Below are 12,838 nucleotides of genomic sequence, written 5' to 3' on the forward strand. Positions count from 1 at the left end.
CTGCTGTTAGAGAGTAGACGCAGTAAATTTACAGCTCAGTGTGTAAATTTTTGTTGTTTGAGATCCGCGTCATGATAGCACTGCTTATCCAAGTTAATAAAAGACGATCCAGCCTGGTTGACACCAAATGTCTGAATCACTGTCACTGAGTAGCACAAAGATTGAATACTAGCCCCATCACAACAACAAAAATTGAAGGAATGCAATATGGAACAAGGCAGCTGTTTTGTCTGGGAAGAGCATATTTGGATATAGCCGGAAAGGAAATGGAGAGAATCCCCTAAAATTTAATTGGTTCTAGGAGACTACAAAAACAAAAATATCCATGCTGTAGCCATTTATAACAACTGAGATCATGCTCAACAAAAGATGAAGGCTAATTTCTAATTTTGCATAATACGTCCCAGCAACACATTCACCATCAATTTATATAGTGATTCCGTTGGCACCACCACCATTCATGTGACCGCAGGAATCGCAAGAACCGCAAGAACGCTCATACGAGCATCCACTCGTATTTACAACCACCATGCACTTAACGATAACGATTATTTTTGTAACACATGATAACTAGAAGGAAGCATTAAAAAAGCACCTCCTTTAGGATATATTGATACCTCTCCATTTCTGCATAAAGCCACCGTGCTAGCCCGACCATACTCGCGTGGATCCACCAGTAACTCGGCCATTGAGCATATCAAGCAAGGAATTGAAGTCCATGGGCTGACCACTTTCCCCCACCCTCTGGATCACACTTGCAACATGATCCCTTGCATATCCCATGCTGACAGCTTTCTCAATCATTTCTCCATATGGGTGACTGCGCATCAGCTGTGGGCCAGGATGATGGACCCCAACAACATTACCAGGTGGCAGTTGCTGATTCTGGGCAGCTGAAACATTGCTTGGAGGATAGTTGTATGTTGTGCTGTAACTCTGAACATTCAATGGTGGTGTGTAAGGTGCAGGACCCACATAGCCACCCTTGCTCGGCGGTGGTCCAAAAGAGCTCTGGCTAGTTGGAGGCTGTGGCTGCCGTTGTAAACTATGCTGAGGCATTGGTGGTGAGACTGTGCTGCTTGGTTCTCCATAACCAAATGACACAGCTTCAGGACGACTCCCACCAGGCTGAGAAATTGTGGAGTAAGGAACCTGCACGACCATGCTGCCAGGGTATGATTCAGGAACACGATTGACAGGTTGTGGGGGGTAAGGAGGGTAAGACGGTGGTGGAGCTTGAGTTCTGATTGGAGCCTGCGGAGCAGGTTGCTGCGGCCGCACCACCTGTTGTGAAAACTGCTGAGGCTGCTGAGGCCATTGCTGCTGGTACTGAGGGTATGGCTGTGGAGTCTGACTTGCAATCTGAGGCTGCTGCTGTGGTGCCTGGACTGGAATATCCTGAATTTGGGGCCTCTGTTGCACATATTGTAGCTCAGCTTGTAACGGTTGGCTTTGTTGATCTTGAGGCAAAGGTTGATGCTGTGAGTAGTATGTGCGTGCTTGGTTCAACATAGAGGGATCTTGCTGCACAGGTGCTGGCTGCTGCATGGGTAGCGATGCTGATGATTGACTGACTGCCTGGTGAGGCAGAGCCAGAGCCAACTGGTGGCTTGCCACATTTGGCTTGTCATCATGCCGTTTGGTCTCAGATGATGATGGAACAACAGCCTCTTCATTCTTCTGTGTAGACTCTTTCTGCACAAGTTGAAGTTTGGCCAGCTCTTTCTGAGCTTCAACCAGTTCTTGTTTGTCCCTCAGAATTTGTACAGACCTGTGGACCTTTGTCACGTACAAAAAGTTTAGGCGGTTAATCAACATCCCTCTAAAACTATCATGCAGAAAAGAATCAAAAAATTTGAAGAAGAAACAATAGTTGCGCCCTTCGAATAAAGATGGTTGTCATTGATATGGAGCTCAAAGATCCAACTTAGAACAAACTACTGAGGCAAACAGGACACTTTATTTTCTTGGTTTTCTTTTTCAAAGGTGGAGGGGAGTTGCACCTTCCTGAAGTAAGAACAGGCCAGCATGTCCAAACTTCTGTTATGAGAACTAAACTGACTAAGCACATAACAATCAAGGGGAAACATCTAGTGGTAACTGCACAGAGTGATTAATGTGTCATACAGTAATAGAGATCTGAGTTAGGAGTATAATTGGATCTAAATTATTGGACAGACAAAAATGTACCACTATTTTGGATCTGCATTGACCACAATCAAGCTTCATGCCAACTGTTCAAGGTCATCTCCAATCTTTCCTAAAATTCATTCAAATTATAGGAACCAAATAAGTTTGAAAAATAATTGCATTTCACATGATTTTGATCTAATTGGTCATAGAATTTTCTCTTCCCAAGACAGATTCTAACCACTACAATTACATGACCATGAAGTTGATACATTATACATGTTCATACTACCACAGCTGGTCTGCACCATGCAACTCTTGCAACCCCTGAAGTGAATACGGTTCAAACATATCCTTTTTTATTTAACCATACATCTACTTCATTATTCTCCTCTCTAAAGGAATATTGGATGCGCTTGACCCCTGTTTTCCCAAACACCGATTACAACACATTTTGGCCCAGTCTCTTTATAATTTTCTCATGCATCTCAGCAAGCACAATAAACAAACAACTACAGAAGCCCATCCATTCCAAGTCCATTATATAGGTCTCAATTTCTCTCTTTCTTATATATAAAATCAACATAATTTGAAAACTGATTATGCTTTTCTATCTCATGGTTATCAAATTTCAGCTAAACCATGGTAAGAAATAGTTTTATATTTACACCTCTTCAATTACCTTACCTCGAAGTTATCTTGGCAAATATGACCTCTCCCTATTGCAAACTTAAATTTGTTAGAACATGTATAAAGATAGTGAATCTTTCGCGACATTATGGCCTCAATACGAGTCTACTCATAGGTTATTTGTAAATTGTAAACACAAGACCTTGTGGGTAGTGAGAAGCACACACGTATGCGGTATAATGAGTCATGAGTCATGACAATGCTGTTTATCATTGATAATAGAGCTTCTGACTTATGATGATACAATAGGCTACCAAGGAAGGTGGAAAATTAGATTTACATTATATCGTGCTTCATGTATCTATAGAAGCATGCAGTATACAGTGAAATTATTTGCTCTGACTATCTTTCAGCTCATTATTCATTAATGTTCCCTATATGTGCACAACTCATGCACACAAACGATTGATAACTAATGCAAGTTTAAACAATTTAACCCAATTAAATAAGCAATTAAACATGACTTGAAGATGCCAAGGTAAACATGTTGCTTGCAATCAAAACCCTGCGACAAACATTTAAGGGACATGCAGTGTATATCCATAAATCACTAGAAGGACTTGAATATTTGAAAACAAAAGCAGTTTTGAGGTGATCAAAAGTAGTTTCATAACACACTAGGTCCTTCTAAATTATGATACATATCAACAATGATACCTTAGATTTCAAAATATCTAATGATCATCTTTTCAAGCTTAATTATACATTTGTAAGTCGATATGCTAATACATAATCTACAGGTTTAATGGTGGCAGATTATGTAAACATCATAGGTGAGGTAAGGAGATTAAAATAACAAGATCTATCTAGGCTTGCGAATTTGGATGCATCATGCAAGCAAAGGAGCCTGCGATATACTAGAATATACACATCACTGCCTACCGATATCAAACTTCCATCTTAGCACAAATTTCATCCTAGGAAAAGGAAGCAATTTCTTTCACTATAAAGTTTCAACATGGCGAGGGCAAAAGATGATATGGCCCCCTATCCCCTTAGCTGTCCAAGTCCGTTTGGAGAATATTTCAGCTGCCTAAATATTCTAAGAAATCCAAATCAAGCCCAACGGTCAAGTGCTTGTTGCATTGTATAAAAATAACCTTGCGCTCCTGACATTAATACAAAGTCTTTCTTGTGTATCTAGAAAACAATAAAGTAAATAACAATTGTAGGAAGATCTCGTGTAACCTTGCCCTAAAAGTCTTTCTCAGTTGACCACAGGTGTCTGTATTTATAACAACAACAACAACAACCATACCATGTCACAAAAAGGAGTGGTGAAATACTATTTTGGCTTTGAACATTTGTAATAACTTTTAGGGACTTGCCCCTGATTTCCCACAAAAAAAGGAAGCCAGAAAATAGTCTCATGAAAAAAGAGACTTTCATATGAAGAAAATTGTTGGCATCTAATATAAACACATAGTATAAATTTGAAATCAAAATAAAGGTTTGAGGTGCTGGCACTGTAGATACATGCCAGTCCATTGTAACAGGAACCTACCCAAAACCTGCCCCTTCACTTGCGTCCTAAGCGTTTCCATATTTTTTTTATATTTGTTAAGGGAAACCGGAGTCTCCGATAGCTGTACTCAAGATGTTTCCTGCTCTGACCCACTTTACGTAACTAAGTGCTGGCTGACACGTTCTGTGGCAATCCAATCGGTCTACAGGCATGCTGGCATGTCTGTGGGTGCCGCAACAATATTGTACAGGTTGGAGATCGGAATGCACACCAACATCAGTACCTTAATCTTTGATAAAATCGCTTGCACCAGCTTTGGATTAAAGAAGATCGACCATATAATATAAGAAAGGAAAGGAATGGGGACATAGCGAGAGACTCTCGATTCGCTGCTCTAGCAAAGTAATAATAACTGCTAAAAAAGGAATAACTTCACCACATGAAAGAGTGCTAGGAAACAAGCTATTACTACTACACCGCAGTCCAAGACGCTACAAGACAAATTTTTCAATCCTTGAGAAGCTATTCAAGATAATGAAGCCTCGAGTCGTATCCTCACTCAGACCGGACTTCTCAAAAAGCTCGCAGTTCTTACATTCCATGTCTCCCACCATGCAACAAGAGGAATTAAAGATAAACCTTCTCATATTTCTTAGCGAAAAACAGTCCCATACAATGACCCACCATTCAATCATCTTTCTAGGTGGAAATCCATGGAACTCAACAATAAGTACTCGTGAAGTAACACATTCAAGGAAATCTAACAAGTTCTTTCTGTGAATACTGTTTGTTTGACAAATATTAAGTAATATAAAAAGGTCGACAAATTTATATAAAAAATTGTCCAGAACTTCACAATGGCTTGGTGCCACTTCCCTTGGGTGGACTAATATTCAAGCAGATCTGACATCGTTGAAGGGCTCGGATTCTAAAAAATAAAAATTAAAATGGATTATCTGGAGACAATCTAATCCCAACTCCTTGAATCGGTAACACTTACGATGACCAATAAAATGGGTTATCTGGAGATAAAGAAACCTAATACTTAATTCCAAGCCAACAAAGACCCAAACCTGATAAGTACATAATTTTGGCTATTCATAATATCATTCAATTACCAGTTGTAAAACAGCAAATTGACCACTTATTCAGGATAAAAGCATTGGGACACAAAGTTTGGACCCACATCAAGCATATGCAGCAGCTCATATAAAAGGCAGCATTAACGTGTTGGTTATTATGATGAGAAAATTAAGTAGAACTAAGTAAAATTCTATCAACAAAAGTCCTCTGATCTTTTTGGATCATAAAGAGTTTTCTAGACTATCTAAAGTACCTCTAGGTCAAAGAGAGTTATTGGACCTCTTTCTGTTAAAATAAACTGAGTATTTTAACAAAGAAAGACCACTATATGAAACCAAAAGTAAATCTCCTCTTCCTCAAGATTGCAGATGGAACGTTAACAATATAGATTAACATAATGAAGTTCCAACCAAGAAATAAACCCTTTTTTTGCTCAACCTTTTTTTTATTTTGGTTAATAAGCGCTCCATCTCTTCATGACAACTAGCAACAAGATGGATATGTTGCATCCCAATTACAAAATGCAATATACTCCAACCTTAACATTAAGCAATAGGTCCCACATACAGTCTAGCAAAAATTACAACACACTGTTACAAAAATTTACAACTAGCTCAATCTCGACCCGATCTGGACCCGACCCGACCCTTTTTTTTGGGATCAATTTTGGATCGTTTACCAAAAGACCCGACCCAAATTCGAATTACCCTTTTAGACCCGCAGCCCGCAAGAAAAAAGTGCTCCGAGTCTCGTGACTCCTCAGGCCCATAGGCTCTCAGCCCGCTAGCCATAGCCCATAAGATATAAGTCCCTTCTTCGCTTCCAAGTCCCCTAGATCTGGAGAAGAGAAGACCATTTTCGGCTGCGGCGAAGGAACCCTAGATCTAGAGAAGACCCTATCCAGATGTCCCTTCTTTCCGGACCAATCTCCCCCTTTTGTGAGCCCGTGAGTCTCTTCGGTGTCCAACCAAGAAATATTTTTAGCATAGGCCGAGAAGAGGTTAAAACAAGGGGGGCTTGTCTTGTAAAAGGGCAACAAGGTCGGACTTGAGGGAGAGGGAGAGGGAGAGGTGCAAGTCGTCGGGGGTAGTCGGGAGATTTGGAGGAGGGGCGGGAGAAGAAGAAACCCATCTTGCCAGCAAGGAAGTTGAAGGATCGAAGCTTTCCATGAAAGCAAAAGTGGGAGAGAGAGAGAGAGAGGTGGGGGGCCAAAGCTGACATTTTTCTCTCTTCGATTTTTGGGGGAGTTGGGTCTCGCCCTTATTAATGCCTCCCATTGGAAGTGAGAGAGGATTGAAATCGTGAGAGAGGTGTGGCTTTTTTCTCCTATTTTTTGGGGTTGTTCTTTCCCCGTCTAGCTTTGCTCTGTGTTTTTGGATTGGAGAGGGGTGAGCAAGGTGATGCGTTGGGGACAATGTCGGGCTCGCCTTCTCTGTCCGCGGAGAAGAAACACTAGCGGCTGAGCAACAAGCAAGTGAGTGAAAGGTTTCAGCCTTCTCTTGGTTTTCTCAGGATTTTTGGCTCAGGCATGGAGGTTTTGGGATCGGGTTGAAGCCATTGGTCTTTTTCTTTGAGAGAACTCAGCCATTGGTCTTTATCCCAAGCTTCCTGCTTACTGCATATTTCTTTTGGAACTAATCCTTGCATCTGGAATTTGCTAGTTAAATAGAAGTTACTGTTCCTTTTTGCCTCTTCTATGAGACGAACTTTCACTAAATTAATTTCTTAAATTCAAGAAAGGTTGTAAAAAATGTGATCTTTTCAGGTTGATTTGGTTTGTGTTAGGGTATTTGGGGATCCGACCCGGACCCGGACTCGACCCGAACATGACCCGACCCGAACCTAAATTTTTTGGGTCGGGTCTGGGTTATACATGGATCTGACTCGACCCGAATGACCCATTGGGTCTTGTAAGCCTGAACCCGACCCAACCCGATCTTCAACTGGGTTGGGTATGTGTCCAAAATAAGGACCCGAACAAGAAACTGGGTCGGGTGAGTGACCCGACCCGACCCATTTTGCACCCCTACCCATTCATGACAAAGTACCTATCTATATTTACTAGAAATTATGTTTGTGAAAAATATAATACAAAGTTAAAAGGTCAAAATTAAATAATTGCAAGCTCAAACAACCTAATAACGACAAGCATATTGAATATGGTCAATAAGATGTCAATAGCACATATCTGCCTGCTATGAGTCCGAAAAAGAACAAAAAGGTACGATGCAATAATTATCAAGGAAAAAAAAAGACGCATGAAAGAAGTAGACATAAAACATAATAGATTAAAATGGAAGGAAAAGGATAAAGAGCACACAGACATATCGGTAACCTTTCCAAGAAAAGGTTGCATATTAAGCAATAACATGAAACGTGTAAGCTAAGAGCATAAGCATCTGCACATGGCACACAGTAGGTAATCCATTACTAAATCAACAAGGTTGACCATCTATCTTGATTCTTGAATTAACTTTATCCATCCTATTTCACCATTCGTGCTATTGTATCAACAATAATTGTGTCTTCAAATAATTTCTTGCAACTTAATATTTATATCATGCAATCACATTGCCAAGCTCTCCTCTATTACATGGAATATTCTCTTTAAATGGGTCATCTTTGTCCTCAACAAGGACACTCGTGATGCCTCAAGAAGCTGTCTGTCACTTATCCTATGTTTGTCTCCCAGCTAAGTATGACATTTCGTGCAATTTGAATGTCTAGACTTAAATTCAAACATCTACAATTTAAGATAACAAAAAAAAACACCCTGATTGCAATGACCTTGACAAGTAATCAAGTTTAAAAAAGCTATAAATTAACACCAAGTGAAGAATTGGGAAAAATAATAAAAAATACTTAGAAAACATGGTGCTACACTGACTTTAAAAAAAATGATATTTACCATGATAGAAACAAAGGTCATGACACAAATGTACAAACTAAGAACTTGGGAGACTAAAAGCACATAAAAAAGACAAAGTTACAAGATACGGTTAGATTTCTCAGAGAATGACTTCCATTAGTATAACAACTAAGATGACGAACAGTGATATGATGAATATTAGAAAAAAGAAACTTGCGTAATTTAGAAGTAATGGTTTTAGCAGTGTCCTTACTGAAGATAAAAACTATCATCAAATGAACAATTTAATATTCTAATGAAGACGACAAAGATATTCAAGCTTTTAGTTGATGCCAATCATTTATAATTGTGGTTATATCAGGTTCAGATGACATAGCAAGAACAAATATTTACTTTGAATAAATTTGTGCAATAGGCAAGAAGAAGCATGAAACGAATCCCAGCTGAACTTCTTACGACGGCTATATTAGTAGATATACTTGGCAATATATAAATGTGGAGGATCACTAGATCACCAAAGGCCCAACATCAAAATCTTTGTTGATGCAGCCAGCATAATGACAAATTGTCCAATTTTCAAGACAAAATGGTGATAAAGGTCAATCCAACCATAAATGGATATCTGTTAGCAAGTATTTTTAATGTTCTCTAGTCTTTTTAATGTCCTCTAGTCTTTAAGTCAGAAAACAAATATAGAAAAGAACTATGGTCATGCAAGGCAGACTTGTAATTGCCTTATAAGGCTTGTAAAATGATCCTTTTGCAGGGTTAACAACTGTCCAGTTGATGCATGACAAAAACTTGTTTATTCAATAAGCCAATAACCACATAAACAGGTGGAACGATCCATGCAGAAAGAACTATCTAAAACTCAGGAGAACAATAATTTTCAGATCAAACGTAAACTTACTTCTTGGAGATGCTTCTCAATAGACTTGAACTTCAGTTCTCCTTCACTCTGATCCCGAATAATATCTGATCGAAATTCCCCTATCGAGCGCTCAATCTTGTAGCAATATAACTCCAGCTGAGACAGTCGTCCGCTAATTCCCTCAAGATAACGGAGTAGATTGTCAGCATATTTCTTCATACACTTTTCAACAGCACATATCACCTTCTCTTTGGAATAGTCCTCTTGCTCATAAATATTAACCAATGGTCTTCCCATTCTGCTCTCATGAAAATCCTGCTTAATGGAATAAGTCAATTATTTCACAAACAATCAAAAAAATCATGCATTTCAATGTAATTTAGTGTCTAATAAGCAGATCCTTATCTAGATAATAACTTAATATGTTAAAAGAACACCATTCATTTTAAACGAAAAAAAAAATAGAGGAGTCGGTTAAGTAGTTAACTAACAGAGTAAAATTAGCAGAAAATCTTGGTTGACTATTTGATTTCTGTATATAAAAAAGACGCAAATCTTACAAACCTGGCACGTGATAGAATCTTCACTAAAATGAGAAAAAGGGACCAATTCATTATTTCGACACTGAGTCCACATAAACAGTTTTCACAACCAAAGGCATGCCAGGAAGACAACTCTCGCCAAGAAAATAAACCAATATTAAAAATTTCAGAGGCTATTGTATTTGGAAGACAGAAGAAACCGGGAGAACCCTGATTCCACGAAATCCACAAGATAGCTTCTTATCATAATCCAACAAGACGGTTCTTTTCCTATGCATCCAATGGAATCTTTTAGACCACAGCAAAAAGATCAAGAAATCAACTCAACATCATCGCCCATTTCCAGTCTAGATCCAAACTTTCTGTTCCAATTCCAATCCAACGCCAGACGCCTCAAAGTTCAGAATTCAGAAGCAATTACACGCAAGGCAGCAACTATTGAATCAAAGAAACGAAAATCAACCTATTCTCAAAGATGGCAGACGAGAAGAGAACGAAAAAAAAAAGATACCTTTCCCGAGGGATCCGATCGCTTTCCATTGGAGTTATCCTGCGCGGCGTAGTCGTCGTAAGAGCAGAGAACATCATCGGATCCGAAATCGTACGAACGGGAGCCCGATCCAGATCTACCGGAAGACCCACCGGACGCCATGACCGCAGAGATCGATATCTAGGGTTAGGGTTTTGGAGTCTCTCTCGCCCCTCTCTCTCTCTCTCCTCTTTCTTGGCGACGAAGGAGACAAGAACGGCCTCCCGATAGCTATCGCTGCTAAATTTTGTATTTTTATAAAAAGAAAACGTGACGGAGACTCCCGGCGCGTGAAAACAAAAGGCTGGGGGGGTTAAGATATGGCTTCCAAGAAATTTCCTTCGGGCGAGACCCATGAATAAGACAAATTAGGTGGGAATGGTAAAGACTCGGTTGGGTAAATTCTATTGGTTCTTTGGCTAAGATAAAAGGTTCTGGAGAGGTAACTGACGTCAGGCACGTGAGAAAAGATTTTGTTTGGGGACTTTTTTAGGCGGTGGTCGGTGGGGATAAGGATGAGAATATTGGAGCTTTAACGTTCGTACGATAAACAATTAAATAGTACCTGGTCTGCTGCACCGCAGGTCTCATTGCGGTTAACCGATTACCAGTTGGTATAGGGTAAGGTGGAGAGTTATTTTGTTTTGTCAAGCACTCGAGCCCAAATTATGGGAGAGGGAGTCCACAATTTCCCCAGCTTTTTCTCCCCACTGCTTTCTTTCCCATTGGCCCAAGTAGAGGTTTCTTTTAGAATGCCTACTTGGGGGATTTCAACTAACATAAAATACTGCTACAACACCTAATCTTTTGTTTAATTTAGTTAAAAAATAGTACCCGAATGATGCATAGAGAGAAAATGAAAACTGAAATATAATTTTATGTGATAGAAGAATAATAAAAATTTAAAAAATAGAATGAAAAAAATATTCTATAAGTGAAATGTATTTTGTAACTATCTGCCATTTTACTTTCAGCATCTTATTAATAAAAAGAGCAGTGCCAAGAGAAAAGATAATTTGCTTGACATAATAGTTGAATGTTTGTAGTGGGGTAAATGAATATGTGTTACGTGGAGACGTCCAATCCTTTTTTTGATTTGATACAGAAGATTTTGATTTTTTCTCTTTTGAACTTTAGCACTTATTATCATTCCGATTGGAACATTCATCTTGTGATTATTTCAATCTATAAAAAAATATGAAAAAAATTAATAACATTTTTATGCTTCAAATGAATAAGTAGAGAAATGGTAAAGTGATAACCTTTTATCATATTAAGTAATAAGTTGTAAAAGAAAATAACTTTTTTGAGCTAGATCCATTTAGAATATGCCACATACAGCCTAATTAGACTTTGCGGATGAGGAGATGTTTGTTTCGAATGTTAAAATAAAAATGTACCTATATTTTTATTTTATTTTAACATTTCAAGCATCATGCGAAGTGGCACCAGTTCGTGAGTTTGGTTTATATTAGTTATGCAGTCTATTTTAAAATTTTTTGTCCATTTAAATTTGAGCGTTGCAGTATTCTTTTTTTTTTTGGCCGGGTTGAATTGAATATTGAATAATATTCATCCCACAATCTACACTTATCTTATTCACTTCAACAATTCGAGCATCATATGAGATGTAAATTAACTTCTATTATTTTACATGTTGAACCAATAAAAATTTAACTTGCAAAAAATTATAGGAAAAAAATAATTTTAAAAGGCCTCCTTTCTTTCAGGAATACTTTCCTCCATGCACATGGAAGAAAAAGAATTCGAAATAAATTTGTGGCACATCTTTGCATGACCCCATGCCGGTGGATTGGGTGCAGAGTGGGATCCACAGGTACTATTGGGTCGAAATCTTATCCAGTGTATGAGTAATTGAAGCTACATGATTCATGGATACTATTTGATTGTGCCCCACAAATTCGTGGCGCATCCACAGCCATCATCGCATTACGATGAAATGTTTTCCTCGTGCGAGATATTATGTTTCATCAGAGGGAAAACATTGGTGTGAACATCACTTGTGAACATTGGTGTGAACATGACTTGAGAAAACATTGGTGTGAACATCACTAATACAATTTAACAGTTCTGATACATCAGGAGAGATCATATTATGGAGCATATGCCAAGGAATAATTACATATCATATGATGAGTGTTTGAATCTTGGAGTATTGTTTTGTTTATTTGTTTCACCTTAGGAAAATGGGCATACGCACCAATCTTAACTAAAAATCATAATGGCCATTTTTTTCCACCAAACATATTTACATGAAATGGAAAAGTTTTCCCAGAATGCAGACATTGTCATTCTTAGCATCAGAAAGATCACAGGCAAAATGAGCATGAAGTCAGACAAGGGGAACATCAGTTAATTGTCCAATTCTTATTAGTTGAAATGGTGGGGAGAGGATTCATGAGGCATTTGCATGTGGAGAAAATGAGGGAGGAAAAGAGTAAAGAGAAATCACAATTACAGAGCTTCTTGAAAATTCATTTTGCAAGTCAAAATGATATCCGGGAAAAGATGAGGAAAAAATGAAAGTTTTTTCGAAAGGAAAAAACTGCGAAAGTCGACAAAGCAAGGCAAAAAAAGTTACAAATTCTGCTGCGAGGCTGGCCCATGCATAGTGTGCAATGTTTTAAACAACATCGGT

The 12,838-nt window shown here is 38.6% G+C and overlaps 1 protein-coding gene across 2 annotated transcripts; it reads right to left on the minus strand.

Annotated features, from left to right (window-relative positions):
- Positions 1-356: 356 nt before the first annotated feature.
- On the minus strand, positions 357-10,471 carry LOC103721697 (uncharacterized). 2 transcript variants are annotated; one of them, XM_008812003.6, is made up of 3 exons: positions 10,162-10,471; positions 9,148-9,423; positions 357-1,779 (listed from the first exon to the last, which is right to left on the minus strand). In XM_008812003.6, the coding sequence occupies exons 1-3, from the start codon at positions 10,300-10,302 to the stop codon at positions 646-648; spliced, it is 1,551 nt and encodes a 516-aa protein (XP_008810225.4). In that variant the 5' UTR covers positions 10,303-10,471; the 3' UTR covers positions 357-645. The 2 variants fall into 2 exon arrangements, with proteins under 2 accessions (XP_008810225.4, XP_088562125.2); XM_088705999.2 differs by lacking the exon at positions 10,162-10,471 and adding an exon at positions 9,673-10,012.
- Between the last annotated feature and the right edge of the window lie 2,367 nt (positions 10,472-12,838).

Source organism: Phoenix dactylifera, chromosome 1, assembly GCF_051530095.1.
Source record: "Phoenix dactylifera cultivar Ajwa chromosome 1, Ajwa_hap1_PhDact_Kaust_v1.1, whole genome shotgun sequence".
Classification (NCBI taxonomy): domain Eukaryota; kingdom Viridiplantae; phylum Streptophyta; class Magnoliopsida; order Arecales; family Arecaceae; genus Phoenix; species Phoenix dactylifera.

Bases quoted from the DNA above. Each gene is read 5' to 3' on its own strand.
- LOC103721697 (XM_008812003.6), bottom strand. From the start codon at position 10,302: ATGGCGTCCGGTGGGTCTTCCGGTAGATCTGGATCGGGCTCCCGTTCG. The intron at 9,424-10,161 runs GTATCTTTTTTT...TCCATTAAGCAG, and splicing joins GATCGGATCCCTCGGGAAAG to GATTTTCATGAGAGCAGAAT. The intron at 1,780-9,147 runs GTAAGTTTACGT...TACGTGACAAAG, and splicing joins TTGAGAAGCATCTCCAAGAA to GTCCACAGGTCTGTACAAAT.